Here is a 27,478-nt window from a genome sequence, read left to right as displayed (position 1 = left end):
TATTAGCGAAAACTACATATCGAGATCTTGAGCAGATATGTATGTGTATGTAGCAAAAGTCGTCCTGTTGCATTTCAAATTCTCCATTTTCCGATTATTATTTTTTGGAAATCGCATTTCATTGCATTGCATTTCGTGGCATTTCGTGGCACTAAAACGAAGTACGTGAATCCGTGCGAGCTAGCTGGCTGGATACAGACATATGTAGGTAGGTAGGTAGGTAGCTGTGTTCAAAGCTAAAGCGAAAGGAAGTCCCAAAAATCCTGGAAAGCAGTGCTCCAAGCACGGTCGTTCGAAAGAATATGGGCCCGACAAGCTCGTGTGTGGGTAGGGCGCCTCGCGAATCGATGAAGGAACAGGACGACGTAGAACCATGCTGCGTCTCAATCGTGCAGACCTTCCTCCGCATGTTTGGATTGCTCTTGCTCTCTTGTCCTATCATGGGTCATGCTCCGAGCATGAGCATCCGAGATATCCTCCGTGTGAGAAGGCCCCAACAATTGCTCAAGCGGCTGCTTTGCTATTGGGATAGCGGTGTAGTTCTGCAGAGGCCGTAAGTACCCAGTGCTCCGTAAACACAGCACAGATATGTTCGAGTCGCAATTTCCCAAACACATGTCTCTCTGTGCAGTTCCCCTCGCACGGGCTCCAATGCATGAGACTGGGTCGCTATTCTCGACGCTTTGCGCTGTCATCCGTTGCGAACACACGGGTACTGTGGACTATGGCGTCTGTTCCTTTCAACGCACCAGGAAGAGAAGGGTGCAGCGACCTTTCGAGGCTCCTGGACGACGGGGAGAAATATCCCTTCTTCACCCTCATTGCTGCTTTCCTCCCGTTATACCTCATCCATGTCCAACTTCTCATTGAGCCCTGTTCTCGAACCCCGACTGCTCGGTTTAGCAAGCAATTTCTTCTTGGTGAGCTTCCCGCAGAATGCTGCCTTGATGCTTGGTAAGGGGTCCCTCGCTTCCGGCAAGACCAGCAACAAAAACACAATCGCCACCCCGGCAGTTGCAGGCAAAAGCCCGTAGAAGTAATGTGCTCCAGGGGCAAAATCGTGCGGTAGGCTGAATATCGCGCATGACAGTGCAAAAGGAGCGTAGATGAGGGCGATGATGGTTAGGTAACGTGAGTAATCTGCTTGACGTTGGGAATCGGACTCTATTGAACGGAGGGAGGAGGTATCTTGGCATTGAGAGACGGCGAGAATGTGCTGCATTTTTGAGTCGCATTCTGCTCTATAGTGGTGCAGGTCGATCAAGAGGCTCCGGTAGTCCTCATTCAATTCCGAGTCGGAGGAGAGGTAGGTTTTAATCCGCGTCAGGATGGGCTTGTATCTGCTGAGCATCGAGTCGAGGGAAATAACTTTGTCCAGAATCCTCTTCGTCTTTGTTGGGTCGACTGTGAGGGAGGTGGAGATCATCTGGCTTTCTAGTGTCGACCGAATGTAGTCAAAGAAATTGGTACATTCGCTGGCTGCAATTTGAAATGCTGGCCGCATAATGTTGACCAAATTCTTGTCGGCTGGGTTGAGAAGGCCGTCTCGGGCCATGATCTGCCAGTGTCGGCAGAGGTCGTCGAATGGATTGGGACACATTGGCCTAGCACCACATGAACGATAGTCGTGGTCGTTCCTGTTTGAAGGTGGCTTTTGTTCAAGGAAGTCAAGGTAGCCTCCCTGATAGCCGGCAACTTCAAGGCGTTGGCTCGGGGAGTACGCTCCGTATGGTTCTGCTCCAAGCGTGAAGAAGGAGATGGGCGGGTCAACAAGTACCACACCTGAGAGAGACTATTAGCATTCTCCTAAAAGTCCAATTTGATACACAAGGGGGGCATTTCACAGCAAAAGGACAAGGGCTCAGACTCACATATCCATGGGTCGAGAGTCTTCTTCATATAGAAAGAGATTTTTCGACGGGCTACGGCGACTTTCTGTCTTCCATGTCTCGAGCAAACTTCGACTCGTCTGTGATAGTTCCCTTTGCTGTAGAGCTTCTCGATGTCGACGTCCTTCCCACAGTTTGTGGTCAGGAACGTGCAAGGGTATTCAATTGAAAAGAAGTTCTTCTGGTGCTTTAGATTTTGTGATGCTAGTGGCGATCCCGTATGGCCGTCCCCAGCACCGCCAATGGCAGAGTCACTGATATGCGAGGCGAAGAATGCCGGCTCAATATTAAGAAGACTCCCAAGCGTGTCAACCATCTCCGGGTTGATATTGTTGACCATGATGATCCGCCCTCGAGCACCGCGTCCTTGTGAACCAGAAGCCGGCGATGTAGGCGGTGTTTCGGGAGACCTTCTGGTCCATTCCTTTAACAACACCCTGAGTTTCGAAGTGTCTGTAAGGTCTGACGTTCTGAAGCTGGACGTGCCGAATTCTAGAAGAATGGCTGTTGCTCGCTGAGGTCGTTGCATTGTCGGCATTCGGCTAGCCTCGAGTCCCCATTGGAGGAAAGCGTCAAGGCCAGCGAGATTATGAAAGCCATGGCTTCGCAGAAAGCACACATACTCTGTGAACGTCCAGCGGTTGGGATCCAGCGGTGCCATAGTACAGGTGGAACAGCCTTGGACTGGACGGTCAGAAGTCATCACATCGAAGGAGGAAGTTGTCTTCTGAGTTAAAAGCAAGAACGAAGGTGGGAAGAAGGGGGACGGGCTGCTGGGAGGTCGATTTGACGGGAGAAACAAAAACTGCAGAAGAGCTACCGAAGACTTGAGGTGCAGACACCGGCTGGCCCGGGTTGTAGCGTGCGGACGGAATTCAAAACAGGTTCGAGATGGACAACAGCATGGAGGCGGAGGTGAAATATAGACGGCTGGGGAGCATGGCTGCCACCCTCAAGCTTTCAAGGCTGGCGATTGGCTAGCCTTAACAAGGATTCGCTTGGTGGTACCATGGTCATTAGGACGGCCTCATCCGACCGACGATTAAGTTCCGCTGGCTATTGACGACAACCTTGTCCTCAGCACCTCGTGGTTCCATCCATTGAATCATTGGGTTGATATCAGCCCTCTGGAGTTCGAGGGTCAACGCCACGATCGCTCCAGCTATCCTCAATTGAAGTCCATTCTTGCCTTGGTACCGGAGTTCGGCTGAGTTCCAAAAGTGCCCTTACGTGCAGTAGGCTGGGCCATGGGCCGGGGTGGGCTGTCGCAAAGGAATAGTTCAGTATTATTATTGGCGAAGGAACCTCGAGAGGAGCTTTCCTGCCACCTAAGGAAAAAGGTGATGCGAGAACTAGCTTAAGCTCAGGTGGATGGCGCTGAAGGAACAAATCAGGGCGTCGAGGAAGGACGAAGTGTGGAGAAGTGGATAGTGAGAAGCTTGCTGGGTGGTCCGAACTCCCAGCCACCCAAGAGGCTGTTCCAGACACAAAGAACTCGCCGTGAGACAGTCATGCGCCATGTCGCGCGGATCGACTGATCACATTATTTTATTTCGAGTAAGAACGCCAATGATAGGAGCGGGGTCCGGTGAGTCGAGAGAATACGAGTGGACCATGGATGCTGGAGGTGAAGTTGGAAGCTGAAAAGTCGTGATGCCAGATGGGCTGCATAGCACGTGCACGATGTAATGCCAAGCCTGTTTGCAGGGTTTGCTCCAGCTTAGTTTGTTTAGTTTGTCCCGAGACTGCGCTGTAGAAACCGCGTCGTGTCGCAGTGCGGTTGTCTTCCCAACACAATAGATCATTAAGTCATAATTCTTTTGCACTTCTTTGAATATGGCAAGCGATGTCCAAGATCCAGAAATCGCAGCTCGTGGCACACTTGCTCTCCTGGAAACCCGTCTCCATCGATTGGAGTTTCTCCTTGGCGGTGCCAGTGATAATGATGGGCTTCCGCCTCCTACCACAACACCATCTTCCAGCAGTGAGACACTATTGGCCAGATTGGATGCTCTCGGTGCTGCACTGACCAAGCTGAAGAAGCTCACGGGTACACCTGGGTCAGTCGTACGGGATATTGAGCGGCTATGTAGGTGAGGGTATGCCATGCCAGAACCTCCGCTGATCACAGCCCCAAGCATCACACCATCCTGATTTATTTGCTGTGACGGCGGCTGCAACTCACGAGTCCGAGGACACCAGTGCTCTTGCCTCGATCGTCCTCGCTCATGCCACCCTATATCCCGAGACCGCATCTAGGTTATCCTCTCTCCAAACCTTGCAAATCCCACCCGCAGATCAAAGTGCGAAGCTGGTATCACTGGCGCCTAGACTTGAAAAGCTCCGGCAAGAAGAGGAACGGATCCAAGAAGAAGTTCGAGAGCTGCGAGAGCGCAGTGCAAGGTGCCTAGAATGGTGGGTCAAGATTGGAGTGGTCGGAATGGGAGACATGTGGGAAGATTGGGAGAGACGGACTGCGGAAGTGGAGAGGAATATCATCCGTCGAGAGCGACGCGCAAAGGAACAGCAAGGCTACTTGTGAAGAATGACAAAAGATGGAACAGGCAGCATCGATCCGAGCGGTACACGAGGTAGATCCCTAGCGCCTGCGTCGGGAATCCTTGGATCCGAGTCAAGATTTGGTGTAAACCGAATCATGTGGCAATCATCTGACGCCTGTGTGACGTTAAAGAACAAGGTGATGTTCCAAGGAAGAGGTTCGCCTCCGTATGTTCGTCGCTTTGCAAGTGGAATGATAGGCATTGTCGTCGACCCAAATTGGTACTCGACGACTCAATTCCCCGCAAAGATCGACACAAGAACGTCCGCGTGAGCAAAGACTATCCTCGACGTGAGCCTCTTTATTTGTTTTGTCTCGGGTTGGGTGGGTTTGCCGCATTCCTGGAGTGTGCAAAGCGAGTGCGAACGCCCACTTTCGCGATTATTCGCACCTCCGGATGTGGCTGAAGGATCGCTTACCAGCCTCTTTCACCCCCAAGGATAATTGCACTGTGTGGAATTGCGGGAGCGCGCATGTGGCGGTGCAGGACCATTCTTGTGGAGACATTGGGATTGGTCGAGAACGATGGATCAGCGGCTGTCAGGGGTAGAGGCATGTCTCGTCCAATCGCCCAAATCGGCGGGTCAGGCACCAGGGACCCAGTTTCATTTCGACAAAAATGCGAACGGGAAAGAGGACACCCGAGTCTCAGGGCCTGGCAAGCCATGATTTTGCAGGGTGGTTTGCGTGGGACATTGTGTCAAAACTGGTCCAAACGGGCCATAGCAACAGCGTAGTGAGGACAGCAACCGAACAAGGCACGAAAGCATTGTAAAGTGGCCGACAATACTCAGTAGAAATTGTTCAATTTTGGGCCAAATTGAGAGGTTACGTGCCACAAAGCGCTTGCATGGAGCGCGTGGCGTGTGCGACCTGGACGATGCAAAAGTGGCCAACCGGCTGCGACGTGCCATTGATCCAAAGCCGAACGAGGAGGTTGAGGCTAGAAAAAGTGGCGTCTACTAGCACCTGGTGCCATTGAGCAAATCGAGGCACTCACAAGGTCGGGGAATAGCAGTCCAGACGCCATGGGAGCAGGGATGAGTCGGGGCAGGATTCGGTTTTGCAAGGAGAAAATTGTAAAGGTCAAGGCAGAGAGGCCAGAGATTGAATCTGGTTCGATCGGCGCAGGTGGAGATTCGGGGCAGGGTGGGTTTTAACCGCAAGTGAAACGTGTTGCAGGAGCAGGGCTCCTGAGTCTTGGATGGGGGTGGGAAATGGGCGTTCCTGGCTCCTGTAGGGTTTAACGGTCCCCATAAGGCATAGGCGGCTTGCCGCAAGAAGGGCGCCCCCAAGACAAAAAGGGAGGGGGGAATTGGCTGGCTGTTGGCTCCGAGAACCTGCTTCCTCCTCCTGAACCCGATTCCTCACTTCTCAAACCACCACGACCATCTCTTCGACCACCAAAACATCCACCTCTCTGTCCTCGACCATCCTTTTACCACCCACGCTCGTTCAGGCAACAACTTCAATCGTCTCCGAAACTTCTTCCAAACCACCTTTTATTTCTTTCTCACGTTATTGCATTCTTTGTCGATCGTTACCTTGCCCCTTTGCCGGCAGACGCCATTGTGAACCTCCTATCCACTCTGTTATTCTTTTCTTAGCCACCAGTCACAAGATATTCGCCTCCCACCCTCTGTCGATTGATCGGCGGCTGTGGTTGTTTGCCTCTCAGGCTTTCGATTGTTTCTTCATCCGATACACGCCATTGCAGTCCCAACGAGTCTCGAGAAAGACATACAACATACCGCACGCACGCACGCGACCTTAAGTGCACAGTCGTCCTGTGCTCGGACCAGTCGTCAACCCAGCCTGCGCCTGGACTTTTGACCTCACTCAGTCCCTCTATTAACTATCCCCTCGACTATCTCATCCACATCGACTTCATTGCGCTGGCTCCCCGGTAACGAGAAACGCCGCTGCCGATTGTTGACCCTTCATGCCCCCATACGGATCACTGCACTCCCCTTCGTTAAAGAAAAACAATATGTTGGAAGCAAGAAGAGGGGGTCGAATTGATTTCGGCTACATTGTTGGGGATCCATTTGCGTTGGCGACCATCTCCATTGGTTTGGTAAGGTGCTTGCGCTTCCTGCAGCAAAAAATAATACTAATTACATTGACAGCTGGCTTGGTTAATCGCATTCATCGCGTCCATCATCGCTAATATTCAAGATCCTTTCCCCAAATATGCCTGGTGGACGGTTGCATACATGTTGTGCTGCATTATCGGCATTACGATAGTCTTTGCTACCAACTCCACAAGCACATACAGCCTCGCGGTATGGACTTCTGACTCGTTGGATTCGATCTGACTGACAAGGTGTAGATTGTTGGATACCTCGCGGCTGGTCTTGTCATGACAACATCTGCGGTCAACTCGCTCGTCTACCAACCACAGGGCGCCATGGAAGCTGCTGCTGCTGGCCACATTCTGCTCTCTATGGTTGCGGTAAGTCAATCAGTGTCTTTGTCTCTCGCCGTCGACTGACTTTGTCCAGATCATCTGGATTTTCTACTTTGGTTCCACGCCTGCTGCGGCGCATCGCGAGTTCATTGATCAATTCGCCCTGCACAAAGACCGCCAATCTTTCCGCGGGCCCCCGCAGAGTATGACCAATGTTTATAATCGCCCACAGACAACCACTTCTGTTCAACCTCCTCAAATGTACACGTCGGCACAACTGAGCGGGTTTGAGACCTCTTCTCCTGTTTCTGGCTACCCAGGTGGACCTGCAGGAGCGGCGGCCCGGGCCTCTGCGCAACCACCAGTCAACACAAGCAGCACCCCCGCTCCCGCTCAAGAAGTCAGCCCACCCACCGAGTATCCGTACCGCGCCAAAGCTATTTACAGCTATGAGGCGAATCCAGATGACGCGAATGAGATCAGCTTCAGCAAACACGAGATCCTGGAAGTGTCTGATGTAAGCGGCCGGTGGTGGCAGGCGAAGAAAGAAAACGGCGAAACAGGTATCGCACCGAGCAACTACTTGATCCTGTTATGAAACAATCACACATCAAGTTTAAAAAAAATTTCTGAGGAGAGGTTGTCGCTATGAATGATGGCCGGTTACCATCAAGGTTCTCGACATCACACTAATGACCGGATTTTGATGACATTGTATCTTTCTTCGCTTCTGTGCACATGACTTTCTGGACTCTATGGAGCTACAGCGTGCAACCTCATAACGGCATTGGTGGGCACCATACAGAAAGCAAGCTTGTGCGTGCTCAATACCTTTCTCTCTGGTTAGACGGGACCCGAAACAAAAGAGGGTATTGGAATCTGCGGGTTGGCAATAAGAGCTTTTTGTGATTTGTTTCTTTCTCACCTGGGCGACGAATCGAACGGTATGGATATGCTCGCAAGGGCTTGTACGGGCGTCATGGCGCAAATTCGGATGGGCGAAAGGGTATCAGCGACTGTGGGCTCTGCCAGTTGAGGATCTGGAGCGGGATTGGGCCTGGAATACCCGGGCATTTCATTTTTTTCCCGATCTATCAGGACAACGACGAGGGCACGCAATATGTCCAGTCTTGTTTCTGATCAGAACTGGTGTTGGAAGCATACCATGTGTCGATACCGGGGTGGATGGTACGTGAGTGGAGAGCTTGGGTTTCTGAACTTTACGAATCGCGAGTCTGCAGATTTTGCCATGGTCAAAACGAAAACGAATCGTGATTGAGCTATTTGTTTTAGCCGGGAAAGAGTCGATCTTTGAGCTATGAGACGAGCATTGCAGAGAGCAGATTAGCCACAAACAAAAACAAATAACAGAGGATTCCGATATGGTCGTCAATTTGTCTTGCAGCAAATCCTTCTGTATTTTCCGTACAATCTGCTGATCAAAGAAGCAGTACAGTACCACGAAGCATGTTTATGGGGCTATCATCCTTCTGTACCTTGCACCCATGCTTGAGACCAAGAACGACTGATTCGTTCCATGCCCGAGTTAGTACACATACATACAGACATACATACATACATATTTCGTATACACATTCTCCATGCTCTCATAGCCTGGGTCAACCTCCAAGTTAAAATAAGAGAGTGATGCTTCGGGTTATATAGCTCTGAAGAATTGTCAAGAAGGGGTTGCCGGAACATGCATGCATCACCGTGCTTTGAAACTTTGGGCTTCCTTTCCCCTTCCCCCCCTTAACGAGTTGACTATCTCTGCCATCGTCATAAGTAACCCTTCCTTCCTGTCTACCTCGTAGTCTATTCAGGTTCCAAATCGCCCCGACACTTACAAAACCTTCCCTATACTACTATAACCTCAAGTAAGAGGAGAAACGCTCGAACGCTTCAGCCGTCATCACATAGAACAGGAGCCACAATGTCTTTCTACATCAACACAATCCCCAAGGAGCACATATTGTTGTATTGGGCACAGAAAAGAGAAAAATATGCAAAGCAATGAGAATCGTTATCGCCCTGCCATCATCGGTTGACTCTGACTATTGAACGCCCCCGGGTTGTAACTCGTGTTGTAGTCCTGAATGCCCAACCCGGTACGGTTCAGTGGACTGGTCGGCTGCGCAGCAGGCATCTGTGCGAGGTCATTGTCGTGATCGCTCTGGCGAATCGGCGCATACGAGTCATCGAGGGAAGGCTTCTGGTATGCATATTCCTGTCTTCCACCCACACCTGGACGCTCATCGAAGTCCTCATCGTCAGTCCGCATGTTGCTCGAGAAGTCATTTTGCGTCTGCGCAGAAAAGTCGCTCTTTCCCCCAGCACCCGGGAGATTCTGGGGCATCATGCCCGTTCTCTTGAATGTCATGACGGCCCGGAACGAGATGAATGCCGTCGCGATGAACAGCAACATCTCAAAGACGCCAAACACGATGACGGTTTCCGACAGCTTGCAACGCCCGGGACTGCCGTACTTGAAGTTATCGCAGCCTGTTGCATTCTTGTCTGTGCTTTTCCCTTTACCCTTCCCCGCAGACACGTAGCTGGCAACGGCAGCCCAAGCGCTCAGCCAGAGGACCACGGCCAGAGAATCGAGTGCGGCGAACGCATAGACATTGGAGAAGCGGCGAGCGCGGGACCACATGGGGACCATGACAAGGTAGATCAGGATGGGGATCGTGAGCCAACACTGTCACGTAACTTTCCATTAGTATGGGGTTCTCCATGACTGGCAGTGGGTGGGCGCAGGAACTCACCAAGGCAAAGTACCAGCCGACTCGACCATCTGTCGTGCCCGGCCTTGTCAGTAAGGCGATTGTGAGAACCCAAGCAAGGAAGAGGATAACCCCTTGGCCCATGTGGATGTAGTTCTTGATCTGACCGAATTGGTCCAACTGGAGCCTCATCTTTGCTTGTGGGTTGTGAAGACTGAGGTTGTGTGGAAGGAAAAGGTCTGGGGGAGGAAATTCGAGGGTGGCCGTCCGATGAGGCCACAACTTGAGAGAACGGCACCGGTGAGGCTGGCACAGGAATAGAATCGGTTTGCCTAGTCTGTGTCACTTTGGAATCGGGGGATAGATCAGAGTCAGGTGGGAGGTCTGTTGATCGTAGGACGAGGACAAGGACGAGGACAAGGAGGAACTTTGGTCAAACGGGAAAGAAAGACCAGCGAGTAGTGAGTATACAAATGGCATAGAACTACTGTACAGAGCTACAAAAGGAGTGACGATAATTATGCAGACGTGAAGTGAAGAAGCGGCTGTCGAACACACATGAAGGAAGAAGATACGGGGCCAGGAGCAACTGAGACGCGAAAAGTTGGGGGCGCAGCGCCATTGTGGCGTCTAAGCCTGTGTAACTGGTAAGGCTGAGGCTCGTCCGGGCGCTACAGTGTTTCTGTTTGTCTACTGTCTTATATCGACTCTCATTCAAAGTTGGCATTCATCTCTCTGCATGGCTTCTGCTCCCTCCGAACCTCTTGATAAAGGTTGGCAGGAAAGACTTAATGCCCAGTCTCATTGGTTGCCATTTGATTGCTCCAGGTGGAACGATACCCAATGCCCGACTGTGCCAACTCCCACAGCACAGATAGGTTATGAATTAGCATTCTAACCGAGCTGTGTGTCTATGTGAGCCGATGCCTTCTCCTTACTGCCATCATAAGTTACCGGGTTGATATCAAGGCACCATGTAGTTCGGGTGTGTTGTTGAGCGATCGCTCTGGATAGGGCAAGGGTCAGCTGAACTGTACGATCTGCCCAAGAATTGTGTTGCCTTGCGCCCGTCGGGTTGGCGCAGGTACAAAGTGGATGCCGCTGGCATAGACTTGTCGAACAAGGGTGACCTGCTGAAAGACAAGGCTGGCGGTGTTTGTTTGCTCCTTTTTGGATATCCACCCAGTTCCCCATCCTCAGCAGTGCATCGCCACCTCTTCTCCAAGGACACCACAATGTCTTACCCCGTATCATTCGTGCAAACACCTCTCAATGGTGATTGGCGTGCCGTTGTCTGCGAGCCATCGCATGAGGAGAACCCGGTAGGTCGGTATGGTGCGGGTCGAAAGGGGCGCCTGTCAGGTACAAGTCTCTTGTAGGCAGTCCATGCAAGCAATAATTCATCAGTGGAGCAGGGCCAAACGCAGGGCTATCCAGGCTAGCTGCACTGGGCAAGGAGGCATCACTTTGGGCACGCGAGACAAGATGCTGATGGTGACTGATCCACGGCATTTCAGCACTTTTCGCCACCGGATGGCACCCAGATGGCATCTGACAACAACAGTTGTCACCCATTCCTTGGGGCCTCACCAGCCCATGTTAATGTCTGTTAGTGTCACCCGGGAGTCACTGGCGCTTGCCCTCTTCCGGTTCGCGGCCGCCCTTTTGGGCCCGCCGATTCGTCACTTCCGCGTCACTAAAATGAGCCCACCGCTACTGCCGCTAACAATTAATTTTCTCTGGCCTGCAGTCAAAAAGCGCCCCTTTGGAATTTCCCTTCCCTTTTGTTTCTCATCAACCAGTTCATCCTTCGACTGATCACAACCCGAGCTCATCTTCAAACAATCCTTTGAATCTAGGGCACTTAGCTACCCTTCACACCCCTCCGTCAATTGATTCCCAAAGGCAGCCCTTAGCTACCTGAGTCAAGTTCCCTTCCACAAGTCCCCATTTCAAACCACTTGTCAACTCAACCAACTTGTGCCTCAGCCACAATGTCTTCTGCCGTCGACAACCTCGCCGAAAACCTCAAGAACGCCAGCATCGAGGATACCTCTGCTGCCAACAACGAGAGCGTTTTGGCCTCTGCAGCCGAAGGGCGTCGATTGTACATCGGGAATCTCGCATATGCGACCACTGAGGCGGAACTCAAGCAGTTCTTTGCTGGCTACGATGTGTAGGTGGCAAGCTTGTGTCAGGCTCACCTGTTTCGTGTATGTTGCTAATCATGTCTCTCCGCAGCGAGTCGACTTCCATCCCCGTCAACCCTCGCACCAACCGCCCCGTAGGCTACGCCTTTGTCGATCTGAAGACTGCAGAAGAGGCAGAGAAGGCCATCGAGAACCTGTCCGGCAAGGAGATTCTCGAGCGCAAGGTCTCTGTCCAAGTTGCCCGCAAGCCCGACCAGGCCACAACCCCTGAGGGCACCGCGGAAGGTGACGCAAAGAGATCCTCCGGACGTGGTCGCGGTGGCCGCGGGCGTGGCCGAGGTGGACGCGGCCGTGGAGCTGCAAGAGGCGCTGCTGTACGTTATCTGCGATACATTTTGGGCATGCAGGAACATATCACTGACACATTTGCAGGAGGGCGGTGCACCGGGCACGGATCTTGCAGAGAATCCCCTTCCCCTGACGGATGTCACTGCCGAAGCCAACAAGGCTGCTCCCGCAGCTGATGCCAAATCTCGCACTCCCCGTCCCCCCAAGCAACGCGGTCCTCCGGAAGATGGTATCCCGTCCACCACCAAGGTCATGGTTGCCAACTTGCCCTACGATCTGAGCGAAGAAAAGGTAATGAAACAGAGAGCAATATTGTGTAGGGTTGTGCTAATCACTGGTTGCAGCTCAAGGAACTTTTCGCCGCTTATCAACCCAGCTCCGCTAAGATTGCTCTGCGTCCCATCCCACGATTCATGGTCAAGAAACTTGCGGCTCGCAACGAGCCCCGCAAGGGCCGTGGCTTTGGCTTCGTCACTCTTGCCTCGGAGGAGATGCAGAAGAAGGCCGTTGAGGAGATGAACGGCAAGCAGATCGAAGGGCGCGAGATCGCAGTCAAGGTGGCCATCGACAGCCCAGGAAAAGAAGAGGGTGCTGAGGGTGCTGAGGCCACCGAAAATGGGACCAACGGCACAACCGAAGAGGTTGCTGCTCCTGCTGCTTGAGCGAAGAAGTGGAGTGGAAACAATGGTCAACGCCAGCAAAGATGAAGAAAAGACGATATCCTTTTAGCAAGGCATCCTTTTATTGGGAAGGCAAGGGAAGGCTTAATTGCTTTTTCCATGTGTACCTGGAAGAAACGATGCTGGAGGCTGAGGTATCAGAACGACTAGTCAAGGGAGGTTGACGGATCAGCCCACATGACAACCATATCATTCTTGCCCAGGTGGCTGTATCTTCCAATACCTTAATATCTCTACCACAAGTTTGACTGTGCTGGACTGTGATTTAAATTGTGCTTTTGTTTCGGTCGACTGCCTGGGGGACTCGGTCCTGTCGTCGGACGCAGATGCAACCCACGTTTTATGCCCGCTTGTATTCTTATCAGGTCGGTACGGCACACTAGGGAGGATGCGACCCAGACCGGGTACTTGGTACAGGCCGCTCCACGATCAAGGCCCACCAGGTTGGGAGACTGAGGCACGCCTGACTGACCTGCCTTGCGTTGAACCATACAACACATCCAGCAGACGGGGATGGACACTGTACCTGTACACTACGTGGGACTCATCCGCAGTCAGTCTCTGTGTCTACTTAGATCAAACTACCTTCCTACCTCCTTGAGCGGTGTTGACAGGTCGTTGCTTGGCATTCCCGGGCCCACTACTTCTACAAATTACTGTAATATCCCGCAGCCGACGACGACGATCAACTCCATTCCGCTCAATACAACACAATGCTTTGTTTTGTTTCTGATTGGGACTTCTTCTGTATTCACAAGGAATGGATGGATAAATGGATGGAGCTTCACACTTGTTCTTGTTTACCTACGGAGAAGGAGGTAGATACATAGATAGATATGTGTGTGTGTGTGTGTGTGTGTGTGTGTGTGTGTGTGTGTGTAGCTCCTATAAAGAAAGGAAGAAAGTTTGGGCCTGAGCACGCTCTTCTGCTATCTGATCCATCCGACTGATCGACCGACCGACCCGACTACCTCGATGTTGTGGTCAAGGATTTATCCAACTATCACTGTTCTCCATCCTCTTCCTCTTCAAGTCCTCTCGCACTCATTCTCATTTTCTCTTTTCATCTCTTTGCCATGCTCCTCGGCCTTCCTCAGCCTCACTTACCCATGCAAAGAGGACAATAACAACAACAGCAACAACATGCCCTCTCCCCCTCCCCCCAAGCCACTTTAGCTGCTCCCATTCGCAGCCACGGTGGTGCTGTGCTTAAACGCCGAGGCCGGAACCGGTACCGGACTCTGCGGCACCAACGTGGCGAGCGACGCGTGCGGCCAGATCAAGCCGGCAAACACGAGGTTGACGAGCTGCGAGTACTGGATCTGGGTGGCCGTGACGGAGATGGTCGTGGGGACGGTGATCTCGTGCGGCGGCTGCACCAGGAAGGTGGGCGTCGGCACGCCGCTGGTGTTGCCGGCAGGCACGGGCCCCGGAATGAGCAGCGCCGGGTGGCCGGGCTTCCACGCCGGCACGGTGATTTCGTACTGCACCGTCTCGATCCAGAAGGTTGCGCACATGAGGGTGGCCTGGGCGTTGGGACCCGTAGCGGTGTCCGTGCCGGTGGCGCCCGCGCTGCCAGCGGGGGCGCCGATCAGGAATCCCGTGTTCGCGACACCGCCGCCCAGCTCGGGCGTGACGGGCGTGGTGGACACGGTGAAGAAGATGGTCTGGGTGATGTTCTGGCCGACGATGGCCTCGCGGAGCACCGTGGCCGGGTCGTCCAGGATCGTTTGGGTGATGGTGCCCGCGGCGATGAAGGCGGTCAGATCCTGCGGCAGGCGCGCCGTGTCGGTGCTGGCGGCGGTCTGGGAGGGAAATCTGAACTTCTTGCCCGTCGCGATGACGGTGGGCGTGATGTCCACGGCCGCGATAATCGGCGGGCCCGGCACCGTGCCGACGCTGGACGTCGGGTCGAGACACTGCGCGTTGATCGTGGTCCCGTGCGGGATCGAGCCCATGCGGTTCAGCGACTCGGGCACGACGGGGTCGGTCGTCGTGGCCGGGACGTGCATCCACAGACCCGGCTCGAAGTGGATGCCCGAGGGGGTACCGTCCCCTTTACCCGTGGCCGGGTTGACCACGTCGTTGATGACCTGGGTGTAGGGCACGCCGTTGAGGAAGATGTCGCCCTGGGTACCGGAGCCGCGGTTGGGCACGTTACCCAGGGGCTGCTGGAACGTCAAGGTCTCCTGGGTTAGGTTGAGCTCGAGCGTGTTGTCGTTGGGCACGGCCGGCGGCGGGGGGGAGACCGGGTTGGGGAACGTCGTGTTGCTGGCAGTGCCATTGTTCGGGCGGAAGATGGTGTTGAATCCCGTCCCGTGGAACGTGCCCGCGAAGTTGGACAGCACGCTGAGCGGTGGGATCGTGGTGCTCGGCGCGGCACCGGCGGCGGCGGCAGATGGCGACCTGGCTGTGCCTGGGGCTGCTGAGGAGGCAGCGGAACAACGCTTGAGCCGCTCGTCTTGGGGTTGGATCCGGAAGCTGGAGGGGAGAGGCGTCACCGGCAACACGGGGGCTGAGGAGAGGCCATTGACTCCGTTGAGCACGCTTTGTGATGCCATGGCTGCTGTTGTGGGATGGGTCTCAAAGAGTTCTGTCAATGAATACAAATGGGGTATGTACGTCTGGTGTAAATGAAGACACACAGAGAGAGAGGGCTGCCTCGACCTCTTAAATGCCTTTCTCGTTTCAACTTTCGTGTGATAGGGATGCGTGCAGGGACGGGGTGAAGACACAGTTGTTCGATGGTGCATGTGCGTGTGTGCGTGCGGCTGAAAGGTAGCAGCCTTGAGGGCCTCAAAACACAACCACTCGTCCCCTTAGAAAGCGAATCTCCTCCACACACACACAGAAGCAATGCGGTCTGAGTCTTTTTTCTGACCCTGTAAACGAGCTTCTGGGGGTCAGCTTCTGGCCCGGGGAGCGTAACGACAAATCGAGGCATTCTCAACCAATCATGGCGGCACTGATAGCAATCAGCTGATGGAGGTTCGACGGTCGTCTCTCTTTCCGAGACACACACGATGTCTCTCTCTCACACACACAAGTTCAGCCTGATAGTGACAGTGGCTGGCGTGTCGTATTGCTTGTCGACAAAAAGACCGCTCTCCTGTTGCGTTCTGTCTTTTAAGAAGCACTAGCAAAGCTTGACGAGCTTCGAATATGAAGCAGTGACGGACAAGGCCCAGATTTTGATTCGTCGCGCGCAGGTGTGATGAGCCACCGCCCTGTCTCTCCTGTGTCACCAAGCTTGTTGCTTTCCCTTCGCATTGACCGACGGTAGTTAGTAGAACGGCAAGGATGGGTTCGTTACAATCATGTTTCCTTGTCCTGTCCCGGATATACATGTGCTCGGACGTGGCCTGTTCCCAAATATCCAAAAGAGCCCATGTCTCATTTTCCACGTCGTCATGCCGGTCTAATGTCTGAACTCTGAGAGGCCGTCTGCGCACATGGCCAGTCGACAAACAGTGGAGCCCAGCGACGTAGAGCTGAGGCTGAGAGACGCCATGTGCCGGGCGCGAGGACTCACCGTCGACCTCCTCCGTTAACTCCTCCATCCCCTCCGTCTCCTCCTTCCTTTGCGAGGCTGCAGGCCTCTGCTTGGCGAAACTCAATCCGGGGGATGAGAAAGGCCAGGTCAGCGACAAACCTAGTTTGGGAGTGGTGATAGGCTGCGGCAGGCTAGTGCTTGAACCTTTGACAGAAACACCTTTCCCCCATCCACGCCCTCATCCTCGCGTAACCCTTCCCCCTTACTCACCGCGGGCCGGACAGGAGGTAAGGCTGACGGCATCTTGCGGATGCTGTCTGCCTGAGCTGGGGAGGGGGTTACCTTGTTGCTAGTTAGAGATCTGTTCTCTTTCACCTTTCAGGCCGCCAGCCCACCGTCCCCCGGATTCGCTGACGGAGCGTGACGTGCATGGCCTGGCCTGATTCATAGCTATGAAAGGAAACGCATAGCCTCTGTCTTCTATCCTGCATGTGATAAGTCTGAAAGTAAAGTTTGCAAGGTCATGAGATCGTTCATGTGCGTTTGTCCATCTCAGTGATAGGAGACAGCACCAAAAAAAGGAAAGAGAGCAAGGAACGGTGTAGATTGGACGTTGTTGAATGTGCTCGTGTTGGCCGTCTCGACTCACATCGGTGTGCGATTGGTCAATTAGTCAATTATGAGGGAGGAAGGGGGAAGGGGACACGAGCTGGCACTTCTTCCTCTACCTCTTTGTGTTTCCGTCTCTGTGTCGCTCCGATTGCCACGGCGTCGACCCGAGTCTAGATCCATCAGCGAAATACGAGTCGGTGTGTGAGGGCGAGGAGGATGAGGATAGAATGACCGCGTTGAAGGACGCCTGAAAAGTCTAAACACGAGAGAAAAAAAGGTGTTTAACCCAATCGAGACATTGTGCCGCTCGTCCACAAACGGCAAGGCACCCGCCCCTTTTTGATGGCAGCCTTGTCGAGTTCGAGTTCGAGTTCACGGTTGTTAGCTACGAGGTACAGGCACATCTATGTTCTGAACACACATAGACATAAGCAAAGAAGATGGCAGATGGCATAATGAATCACTCTGTTCTCATCATTCCCCCTATGTCTCACTCTCCTTCCAGCTCCAAAAGAACGTCGCAATGCTATCGTACATGTCTGTCTGTCTGTCTGTCTGTCTGTCCACCGCCTCCCTATTCCTACAAGATTGTCTCCTGCGTCTCACACTTCCCATGCCTGGGACAAGCCTAGGCGGACAACGAAGCAGGCTTCGGCGCCGGCAACCCCATGTTGAAGTAGACGGTCTTGACGTTGGTGTAGTTGTCGAGGGCCTCGCCGCCGAGCTCGCGCCCGATGCCGCTCTCCTTGTAGCCGCCAAAGGGCATGCTCCAGTGCAGGAAGTTGAACATGTTGACCCAGGTGGTGCCGGCCTTGAGCTTCTTGGTGACACGCAGCGCGCGCTGGTAGTCGTTGGTGTGCACGCCGGCGGCGAGCCCGTAGCTGGTGTCGTTGGCTGCCGCAAGCACCTCCTCCTCGGTCTTGAACTTGGCGATCACCACGACGGGGCCGAAGATTTCTTCCTTGACGATCTACACCAGACAGGATTTCGTTAGTTGAAGGCGTCAGAGACAAAGGGGGAATGTATGCATACCGTCATATTGGGCGTGACGTCGGTAAAGATGGTCGGCTCGATAAAGTAACCGCCGTTCTTGGAGATGGCGTTGCCACCGAGGTGGAGCGTGGCCCCTTCCTTCTTGCCCGTTTCGATGTACCCCAGAATCTTGTTGTACTGCGACTTGTTGATCTGCGGGCCCTGGTCGGTCTCGGAGCTGAAGTTGCTGCCGACGTGGGTGGCGGCCAACTTCTTGGTGAAGGCTTCCAGGAACGCGTCGTAGACGTCCTCGTGCACGTAGATGCGCGTGCCTGCGTGGCACACCTGGCCTGCGTGGAAGTCGATGCCCAGCACCGACCAGTCGACGGCTTTCTCGAGATCCGCGTCAGGGAAGACGATGTTCTGTCGCAGGCGGTTAGTCAGGGAACCAAACGCAAAGAGAGGGCAGTGGATGTCCAACTTACCGGGCTCTTGCCACCGAGCTCGAGGGTGACCTTCTTGAGGTTGGACGAGGCAGCCGCCTTCATGATGACACGGCCTGTCGCAGTCGAGCCGGTGAAGGCGACTTTGTCGATGTCCATGTGGTTCGCGATGGCGGCCCCGACAGTGGGACCAAAGCCGGAGATCAGGTTGACGGTGCCGGCAGGGAAGCCAGCTTCGCGGATGAGCTCGCACATCTTCAGGGCCGACAACGGGGTGCTCTCTGCCGACTTGATCACGATTGTGTTGCCGGTCGCCAGGGCGGGGGCGATCTTCCAGATGAACATCATCAAGGGGAAGCTAGTGCAGAAATGGTCCATCAGTAAATGCTTTTCCTCGGCCATTTCCAGAGATTCATCACGAAAATACTTACTTCCATGGGATAATCTGTCCGCACACGCCAACGGGCTCACGAACGGTGTAGGTGAAGGTGCCGGGGACGGTGGCAGAGGTGCGTCCGTAGACCTTGTCGGCCCAGGTGGCGTAGTACCTGAGGGTGCCGATGGAGGCGGGCAGGTCGACGGTGGAGACCTGGTGAAGGGTGTTGCCGGAGTCGACGACCTCGACGGCGAGGATCTCGTCGCGGTGCTGCTCCATCAGGTCGGCCAGGCGCTGCAACAGCGAGCCTCGCCAGGCCGGGTCCGAGTCGGCCCAGCCGGCGTCAAAGGCCTTGCGGGCAGCCTTGACCGCGACATCGACATCCTCAGCCTGTCCCTCTTGGATCGACAGCAGCACCTTGCCCGTGCTCGGGTCTTCGACCTCGAACGTCTTACCGCCTAGCGCGGGCACGAACTCGTTGTTGATGAACAGACCCGTGGGGATCGAGATGTCCTTGCCGTTGATGGCGATGGTTTGGACGGGGGCGCTGGCAGACATTGCGAATTGTTTATTTGTTTTGGTGTTCTAGGTGGTTTGTTTGTTATAGCTTTGGGGCTGAAGGAGGTGGAATAGTTGTTGCGATGAGATGTGATTGTTGAATATGGAGAGACGATGGACGAGGAGAGAACATGTCTGCCTTATATCCTGTGTCTGCTTCTTCTGCCGTCTGCATGAAGTGCTGCTCACCGATGCCAGATGGCAGCAGTGGAATCAACATCACCATTGCCGTCATCGTGGTGTTGACTGACGGCCCAGCCGTTACTACCCCACAAAGAAGGAGAAGGCCATGTACCAAGCAAGATGTGTGTAGACAACAACTGAGAGACGGGCCACAGCCGTCGACGGCGTCCTCGCCTACATTACCAAAAGACCCACCCAGGGGAAGCGGGCGGCAAAGCTCGGAGACAGTTCGGCTGATCCTTGCTTGGGGGTGGAAAAGCGGGATGCCGTGGCCAGCGTCGGGGTCTCCCGCATTCTATATGACGTTGGCTAGGAGGATGGTTATTAATGTTGTGCGATGCCCGTGAGAAGCCATTGCCGCTGATTAATCTGTCCTGGATATGGAGATGCATCCAGAGAAGAAGTCTCCAGAAGCGGATGATGTGGTAGAATGTTCGATATTGATACCTCTTGGAGGGACTTATCGGATTCCCGGGGACAAGGAAAGCCAGGAAAGCCAGAACAGGCACATTGATGGGTATTGGTTGGGTAACATTTGTAGTAATCGACTGAATCAATCGAGACTGGTCTGTGACTTGTGTGAACACTGCAGCACCTGATATTTGATTACTGAAAAGAGCATTGGATACACGAGAAGACGACCATGTGGCCCTGAATTAGATACAGCTGCTCCAGCTGAATATGGAGAGATGGACAAATCAACTTCTCCTCCCTCTCTCACACGCCCTTTTCCTCATACCATCACATTCATGCCCTGATACTGCCCGAAATCCCGAAACCCGTCCCCGAGGAAATTCTGCATCACGTCGTCCACGCTGGGATAGTACTCGCCCATTATCTGTGCATTGTTCGCAGTCCCGTCTCCCCCCGACCCCATAAAGTACGACAGCATGTCGGTGGTGGTGAAGGCGTCAGCCTGCGTCTCGTACACGGGGGACATGTGACCCATGCCGAAATCTCCGTTGCCAAACTGCAGCGCCTGGAAGTCCGGTGGGGTGACGAGGTTCATGTTCTGAGGTACGGCGGTTGGTGGAGGATCTAATATACCCAAGTTCGAGGAGACGGGCGGCGTCGGTGGTGGTCTGGGATTGACTTTGCCGCTCTGTCTCGTTGTCTCGCTGACTCTCATGGGAAAGCGTGACATGGTCGCCGCTGCGATGCGGTCCAGCACATCACGGCTCCGGCGCGCCTCGGGCCAATACTCCCCCGTGGCACTGAGGATGTCGGAGGTCGACTTGAGCGCCCGGGTCAGACCGTCGACGTCCACCTCGTCTGCAATCCCCTGGGAGGTCCAGACGCAGTAGAACATGGTGATGACGCATAGGAACAGCGAGTGCACGCTAATCCAGCTGTAATGGAGCGTGTTGGAGGCGTAGAGCTCGTAGTAGAGGTTGTTGCACCGCATGGCGCTGGCGAAGCATTCGCGGAGGGCGTCCTTGGTAGGATGCTGGAAAACCGGGTTCGGTCGCAGGACCAGCATGATCAGCTCGTGGTATTTAATCTCGCAGAGATGGTTGACGCAATATCTTTCGCTGCCTTGTGGATGTCGTGGGATCTCCACTTTCCACTGTCGCAGTCGATTCAGTATATCCTCTTTCCATCGGACGATATCGGCCATGGCCGGGGCCGTGTATGGCGCGTGTGTTCGACCGGTGCAGTACAGGACGGCTTTTATTTCAGAGTTGAGTCTCGCGAGTTTGTAGAGGTGAATAGCGGTGGACATGGTGGTCAGGGAAGTGTCACTGTGAACGGACTGGGGATGACTCGAGTCAAGATCTTCGTCGTTGATATCTAGGGGTAACTAGAAAAGTTAGTGATGGTAGGCACATGCAGGAGGGTAGAGCTCACCCTCAGGTCGCACTGCTCGTCCATCAACCCAAGGGGTCTTCCCATGAGAGTACACAGGGCGCGGTCGATCGTGTAGACACACCAAAAGACCCGAGTTCGCATCTCTTGCTGAGGCAGGGAAAAGGTGTTTCCGGGAGCATTGCGCTGCAGACCCAGCTCAATCGTCCATGCCAGACAGTGGTAATGGAGCGACCACAAGCTCAAACCCGAGGACGGATTGTTCATAGCATACATCTGCAGAAGCAAGACGCACTGGACGCCAGTAAAAGATGCCCTCTGGAAGATACCCTCGAGCCGCGTCATGGCAGACGCGCAGTAGCCTTCAGCACACAGAGGGATCTTTGCGCGACGGGCCAGGATGGTCGCCCCGATGGCGAGGACCATGAAGACCTGAAATTCGCATGCCGGGCCAACGTCGACGCCGTCATACAGTCTGTCGAGGATTCCTAGGAAGGTCGGTTCGTGCAGGAAGGGGAATTGCAGGTGGACGGTTTCGAAGTACGCCTGCGACAACCACCGCGCGTGTCGCTGGTCCGAGGGCAGTTCTTGGGGTCTCACCACCAAAAGATCAGCAGGGATGGAGAGGCAATCTTTCGTGGGATCGGGCGAATTCTGCTTCTCGACCCGGACCCTCGGTCCCAGCCCTGCTAGGACGAATTTGGTGAAGAACAAGCCGCTGGACGGGCCCAGGTAGCGGAGATCCGCCCCCGTGGTGACCGAGACGAGGCCAATCTGGTGAGTAATGTCGCTGAGGGAGTCGTCTTCGGGAGAATAGGCCTCGTAGGTACCTCCATCTGGATGGTGTGGTGGAGGCTGTGGCAGACTACTACTTGTGGACTCGTTCGCTCGCTGCCCCGGGGGTGTACGGCCAGAGGATAGTGACTGATAATGTGGTCCGCTGCTGAGGTCGACGCTGGGGGCATGTTCCCGCACGATGGACTCCAGCCAGGCCACCCGGGCCTCCAGGTCGTGCACATAGCTGTGTCACACGGCAGAAGTTAGCCACAAGGCCATTCTCTCCGGGCCGTCCAACTCAAGTAAAGCCTCACTCACCTTCGAGGGATGTCGCGAGATGTTCCTCCACCCACGCAGTTTGCCCCTGCTTTGCGACAGGCACCACAGGCCGGCATAGCTCCGTCACAACGAATCTTCCGTTTCTGGCATCGCACACAGGCGGCACTGATACGGGAACGTCCTTTGGTTGATGGCCGCTGTGAAGTGGCTGTATCCGACGGGGCATCTGATCTCTCGAATGCGACGTCCATGATCACGTATCAACAACAACTCCTATCGCAGACGTAGTGCGAGTGAGGAGGTACCACAGATGGGGTCGACGGATGCTGTCCGCTTTAACATGGATACTTTCCGTCAGACAACACGGAAGGCCCGATTTGTCAGGGTGGACGAAGCCCCATGGCCAAGAGGAGCATGCCGGGACAGACCGTTTGTATGGATACTCGATAGGGTGCTTCCGTGGGCCAATGCAGTACGAGACACTCAGGACTTGGTTGGCTGGTAAGTTGCGGAAACAAGGCTGAGAGGGAGCCGAGGCGCGTCATAGGCCGAGAAATCACCTATAAGACACTATGAGGACGGAGAGATTTACGGTCAATCAAACACAGCAACGTCAGGCCTCTTATCGCTCCGAAGTCATCCATTAATTACATAAGTTTGATCCAATGATCGCTGGTGCCGCCAGCCAGCAAGTCTAGGACACGGCGGAAGCACCGGCTCCTCGAAAGGATATAAACACATGCATGCCATGCAGCCCCGCCCAGGAGTGGACGAAGACCTTAAAGTTTCAGTGTTGTAGAACTTTTTGTTGGTTGAAGCCCTGGATCTGTCGTGCGACACGCCATATGGCTTGCTAACCGGGGGAATAGGATATGTGTGGGATATGCTCGACCACTACTACCACCACCACCACCACCACCCAACACATCACCACCCATACTGCTGAGGAGAGAGAGGGGTTGTTTTCAGCCGATCAAGCACCGAGATGACGTTTGTTCCCTCCCGTTCGACAGGACTCTCTGGCAATTTATGTACATATACCCACCATGCTCTCGTCTGCAGCTGAGGATTTGGCTCTCAATCTTCATTTGCTACATCCCCCAAAATCTGGCATTTTCTCCCTCCTTCTGTTGACTGAAATCTTCGTTGCAATGTCTTCTGCCCCCAAGCCTCGTGTGCTCTTCGTTTTAACCTCCCACAGCGTCCTAGGTGCGACTGGAAAGCCTACCGGCTGGTATCTGGTAAGGCACCTGCCTCTTATCTGTCCCAACTTGTGGGGAAATGCTCATGCTTCATCATCAGCCCGAGTTCGCCCACCCGTTTCATGAATTGCATGAGGTCGCGGACATCATTGTAGCGTCCCCGGTGGGGGGTGAAGCCCCCCTTGATCCCGGCTCAGTCGAGAGTTGGAAGCAGGATGAGGTGTCGGTCCAGTTCTTAGACAATCAATCCTCTCTCTGGAAGAACACACGCAAGCTCGAGAGTTTTTTGGGCAAGGCCAAGGACTTTGCAGCGATCTTCTATGTCGGTGGACACGGTCGTGAGTATCATGCCTTTTCCTGGTGCCCATGCTACTCCACATGCTGAAACTCGGAAAGCCATGTTCGACCTTGCCACCGATGCAACCTCGATCCAGCTCATTCGGGAATTCTTCGAAGGCGGCAAGGTCGTGGCGGCCGTGTGCCACGGTCCCGCCGCACTGGTGAATGTCAAACTCTCGGACGGCAGCTACCTGGTGGCAGACGCAGAGGTGACGGGCTTCTCCAACGCCGAGGAAGATGCCGTGGGACTGTCCCAGTTCATGCCGTTCATGCTGGAGACCGAACTCGACAAACACAGCAATGGGAAGTACCGGAAAGCAGACAAGCCGTGGGCGGAGTGTGTGGTCGTGGCGAGGGGTGGACGGCTGATTACCGGCCAGAATCCTCTGAGTGCCACGGCCACGGGGAAGGTAATTGCAAATGCCATTACCAAGACATGACACCGGAATTTCGACGACTGAGGTTGTCCACTCAATGGAGGATCGGGCTTGGGGGATGTTGTGGGAAATGTAATGACCTGCTGGCATTGGTTCTGACCGGTCAATGTGCGTCTGGATGAGTCGTCTTGACGCCAGGGCTCCCGGCCATATATCTTGGCAAGACAACAGGTGCCCTGGTCTAGAAACGAAAGTCGAACTCTGCTTTAATAACTTAACAATATGGATGCGACTCCCGATATTTATATCCATGGACGAGGGCAGCTGGTGGAAATCCTGCACAAGTACGGTCCGGATGTGGAACAGCTGGTGTCAATGGCCGCAGACGTCGAAGAAACCCGGCCCGAACCTCTCGGGGATACGGTCAACAAACAGGCCTAACCCAAGCAGAAGAGCCAGTGCTTCGGAAAGGCACCACTGGGCTCCCATGTTGGAACGTGCCTCGTGCCAACCCAGTGACCCGATGCGGTGCGCCACAGGCAATATGGCTGACAGTGCAAGAAGGGAGAAATCCCTAGCCCATCGAGCTCGCCTCTTGCTGCCCCCCTCCACCCGTGTCGAAGAAAGTGACGCCGGCAGCAGTCCCAGCCACCACATTGATAGCCCAGTAGACATGTCGCATTGTCTCGTTGCAGTAGACCGCAACATAGGTAGCTGATGTCGCGCTGCCGATAGCCAGGATGCATATGCTGAGGACGTCCACCTTGCCCCAGAAGTGTTGTACATGATAGGAATGGCTTCTGAGCAGGTGGAATGGGGTACTGAACCCGAAGCACAGCACCGGGACGAAGAATGCGAACCCGAGAACGAACTCGTCTCCCACGACATTGGAACTGAGCTGAGTGTCGTTGATTCTTGGGAACGCATGAAAAGAGCAAGACCTCCTGGAGCAAATACTACCAAACCGAGAATATGCGTCCATATGCTCATCGGCTCATGTGCAGGCATTGGCAGAGACGAAATGACCGGACATACGAGGATGCTGGCAGCAAGTGTCCTCCTTCAATGAACTCATGGTCGCGGAGCCAGCCTGGGATCTGGTCTTTGGTTCCTTTTGCCGGCCAGTACGAGTCCACATGAGGTTTGTCTGTCTTCAGGGTACCATCAAGTACCGCCATCAGCTGGCCAGAGGTGCATCGTTGGCCATATATGGTAATACTCCGTGAAGTATCCATTTGAGGGCGGGTAGCGAGGCATATAGGAGACAAAAGCTACCTGATCTGGCTGACAGGATCGTGGATGAACAATGGGATGCTGCACGTCAATATCCCTTGCAGCGGATATCGTGGTACCCAGTACAGGTCCGTGCACTGTCAATGGCATTCTTCTCGATGAGCGAGCTGTAGCTGGATCGAGAATGTCGCGTCTCAGGACAACTCAAGGCAGGAATCTCGACTTACGCTTCCAAATCCCCATTCGGACAGACAGAGACACTCGGAGAGCAACTGGCTGCTTGAATAATCTCCGAGTAGGAGTTCCAACGAGCGCCCAAGTCCTGAAACAGGGATTGACAGATAGTTTCCGCCCTAGTTCCGACCTTTCGTATAGTTGTCTTCGTCCCAGACAGGCCAAACATTGCCAATCAAGACTACCATCCGTTGCGTGATGCTGAACAATCGGTCCATGTCATGTCCTGTCCACTTGTTATTGTTCTTCCAGCAATGCGCTGAACGGCACACAGAAGCACTCTGTCTGATTTGCTCGGACACTCCCACCATATACGACATGGCTGCCCCGTTACTCATCAGACTGCATTGAGCCATTAAAGGCGAGGGCGTGAGAGGCTGATGAGCACCTCGTGCGAGGCAACTTCGCTAAAACCCACCCACTCCCTGCCAGGCTTTCCGAGACTCGCCTCGCTCTTACTGCGCCGGGTAACGGTGGGCGGGTTTACTATGCCGGGTAAAAGTGGGCGACAAGTTGCGGGCGTTTCGCTACTACAATCATCCAGGGGCAAGCAGGGAGCGAGGAATCAGCGAGGACAACCACCCCCCCCCAGTGCCCGTTTAGGCCATATTCACCGATCTTTTAACCAGCCTCACTCTAGACCTACCTGCCTGTACCAGGATTCAAGTTGTGTACCCTTATGGAAGGACACACTACCGATGCATGATCTGGTCGACACAAAACTCCTCAGGGCCATTCAGCACACTCCCCTCATACACGTCCATGGCTCGATAGGGAGAAAAGTGCAGTATGGTGAGTCATTGGCCGACGGTCCATGCCCAAAATTCTTCGTCACGGTCATTTACTTTGTTGATCTTTCACCCATGGGCCACGCCTCCCCTCAGGCATCTGGCACGGTGAGAGAGGAAGCATTGCGCCTGCTGATCCACCACATATCCGGCTCCCACCCACCATGACATAGCTGATCACATCGATTGACGGCCAGCAAACCCAAACTTCCGGGCTGGCTCGGAGCCATGGGTACTGGTGCACAAAGCAAAGACTGCCCCGTGTGTGAGAGCCTGTCCCCATTGCGGTCATAGTCTGAGTGCTACACGTGCAACGAGAAAGTTTACTCGACCTTATGATTCGCAGAGAGCCAACCCTTTGACGTCTCGTTGGCGTGGAAAGGTAAGACCGCTGCTGCGAGGCTGAAGTCCGCCACCCCCAGGACCATTCCTCGAACAGCCAATCCTCGGATGAATAATACATCTGAACCAGATACTAAGGTCCTCATGTTGAGCCGTAACGTTCACCTCGTGCGAATGCCTGCTAGGCTGTGTGGAGAATGAATTGCTCCAGCGACACATCCTCGCACGAGCTGTCTAGACTCTCCTGCATATCGACTGAACGGCTCTGAGCCTCGCGCCCACACGGAAAAGTCGGCTTTTTTCATTTTCAGCTTGCCTTGGACGAGATGTGATGCCATGTGAATGCTCTGATGGGCCAAAGAACGGGGTCTGTCCCCATCAAGCCCACGCTGGACCCCGGAAAGCCTGACCAATGGCTCATCCATCTGCCTCCAGGAGTGCTGTCTCGAAATAACGTTCTGCATGAGTGCGAGCCCTTCTTGTGGATTGGCGGTTGAGACGGCAACCTGCTCAAAGGATGTATAGATGACGACGTGTGGCATTGTGTCCGACACTCGCATCTCTGCCTCGAGGGTATAAAGAGAGCTATCCCTTCGAAGCATTTCACGCTTGACATAGTCACAGCTCCAAAGCTATCCAGACGACCTACCAATACAACCTCTTTGCAGACAAGGAACTAAGCTCTTCTAGACTATATCACG

General features: G+C 54.2%; 10 protein-coding genes across 10 annotated transcripts; 4 read left to right on the top strand and 6 right to left on the bottom strand.

The window, feature by feature from the left end:
• Positions 1–838: 838 nt before the first annotated feature.
• Positions 839–2,550, bottom strand: AYL99_09065 (hypothetical protein; the record flags this gene model as incomplete). Its single annotated transcript, XM_018840573.1, has 2 exons — positions 839–1,782; positions 1,872–2,550. The coding sequence occupies 2 exons, from the start codon at positions 2,548–2,550 to the stop codon at positions 839–841; spliced, it is 1,623 nt and encodes a 540-aa protein (XP_018690320.1).
• A 1,175-nt stretch (positions 2,551–3,725) lies between these two features.
• On the top strand, positions 3,726–4,431 carry AYL99_09064 (hypothetical protein; the record flags this gene model as incomplete). The annotated part of the gene is made up of 2 exons (XM_018840572.1): positions 3,726–3,978; positions 4,028–4,431. 2 exons carry the CDS (start codon positions 3,726–3,728, stop codon positions 4,429–4,431), a joined length of 657 nt encoding a protein of 218 aa, XP_018690319.1.
• Positions 4,432–6,439: 2,008 nt separating this feature from the next.
• Positions 6,440–7,457, top strand: AYL99_09063 (high osmolarity signaling protein sho1; the record flags this gene model as incomplete). Its single annotated transcript, XM_018840571.1, has 4 exons — positions 6,440–6,526; positions 6,579–6,734; positions 6,782–6,904; positions 6,954–7,457. 4 exons carry the CDS (start codon positions 6,440–6,442, stop codon positions 7,455–7,457), a joined length of 870 nt encoding a protein of 289 aa, XP_018690318.1.
• A 1,425-nt stretch (positions 7,458–8,882) lies between these two features.
• On the bottom strand, positions 8,883–9,777 carry AYL99_09062 (hypothetical protein; the record flags this gene model as incomplete). The annotated part of the gene is made up of 2 exons (XM_018840570.1): positions 8,883–9,560; positions 9,628–9,777. The coding sequence occupies 2 exons, from the start codon at positions 9,775–9,777 to the stop codon at positions 8,883–8,885; spliced, it is 828 nt and encodes a 275-aa protein (XP_018690317.1).
• A 1,802-nt stretch (positions 9,778–11,579) lies between these two features.
• AYL99_09061 (hypothetical protein) lies at positions 11,580–12,745 on the top strand (the record flags this gene model as incomplete). Its single annotated transcript, XM_018840569.1, has 4 exons — positions 11,580–11,761; positions 11,827–12,109; positions 12,168–12,374; positions 12,428–12,745. The coding sequence occupies 4 exons, from the start codon at positions 11,580–11,582 to the stop codon at positions 12,743–12,745; spliced, it is 990 nt and encodes a 329-aa protein (XP_018690316.1).
• Positions 12,746–13,935: 1,190 nt separating this feature from the next.
• AYL99_09060 (hypothetical protein) lies at positions 13,936–15,324 on the bottom strand (the record flags this gene model as incomplete). The annotated part of the gene is made up of 1 exon (XM_018840568.1): positions 13,936–15,324. One exon carries the CDS (start codon positions 15,322–15,324, stop codon positions 13,936–13,938), a length of 1,389 nt encoding a protein of 462 aa, XP_018690315.1.
• Positions 15,325–17,496: 2,172 nt separating this feature from the next.
• AYL99_09059 (aldehyde dehydrogenase) lies at positions 17,497–19,217 on the bottom strand (the record flags this gene model as incomplete). The annotated part of the gene is made up of 4 exons (XM_018840567.1): positions 17,497–17,838; positions 17,901–18,263; positions 18,326–18,641; positions 18,715–19,217. 4 exons carry the CDS (start codon positions 19,215–19,217, stop codon positions 17,497–17,499), a joined length of 1,524 nt encoding a protein of 507 aa, XP_018690314.1.
• A 916-nt stretch (positions 19,218–20,133) lies between these two features.
• Positions 20,134–22,378, bottom strand: AYL99_09058 (hypothetical protein; the record flags this gene model as incomplete). The annotated part of the gene is made up of 3 exons (XM_018840566.1): positions 20,134–21,201; positions 21,249–22,227; positions 22,302–22,378. The coding sequence occupies 3 exons, from the start codon at positions 22,376–22,378 to the stop codon at positions 20,134–20,136; spliced, it is 2,124 nt and encodes a 707-aa protein (XP_018690313.1).
• A 1,035-nt stretch (positions 22,379–23,413) lies between these two features.
• AYL99_09057 (hypothetical protein) lies at positions 23,414–24,243 on the top strand (the record flags this gene model as incomplete). Its single annotated transcript, XM_018840565.1, has 3 exons — positions 23,414–23,503; positions 23,565–23,802; positions 23,861–24,243. 3 exons carry the CDS (start codon positions 23,414–23,416, stop codon positions 24,241–24,243), a joined length of 711 nt encoding a protein of 236 aa, XP_018690312.1.
• A 511-nt stretch (positions 24,244–24,754) lies between these two features.
• On the bottom strand, positions 24,755–25,162 carry AYL99_09056 (hypothetical protein; the record flags this gene model as incomplete). The annotated part of the gene is made up of 1 exon (XM_018840564.1): positions 24,755–25,162. One exon carries the CDS (start codon positions 25,160–25,162, stop codon positions 24,755–24,757), a length of 408 nt encoding a protein of 135 aa, XP_018690311.1.
• Between the last annotated feature and the right edge of the window lie 2,316 nt (positions 25,163–27,478).

The sequence above is a fragment of the Fonsecaea erecta genome (assembly GCF_001651985.1).
Source record: "Fonsecaea erecta strain CBS 125763 chromosome Unknown Scaff8, whole genome shotgun sequence".
Classification (NCBI taxonomy): domain Eukaryota; kingdom Fungi; phylum Ascomycota; class Eurotiomycetes; order Chaetothyriales; family Herpotrichiellaceae; genus Fonsecaea; species Fonsecaea erecta.
Note: the sequence above shows the minus strand (reverse complement) of the source record. Positions and strands in the feature narration are given on the sequence as shown.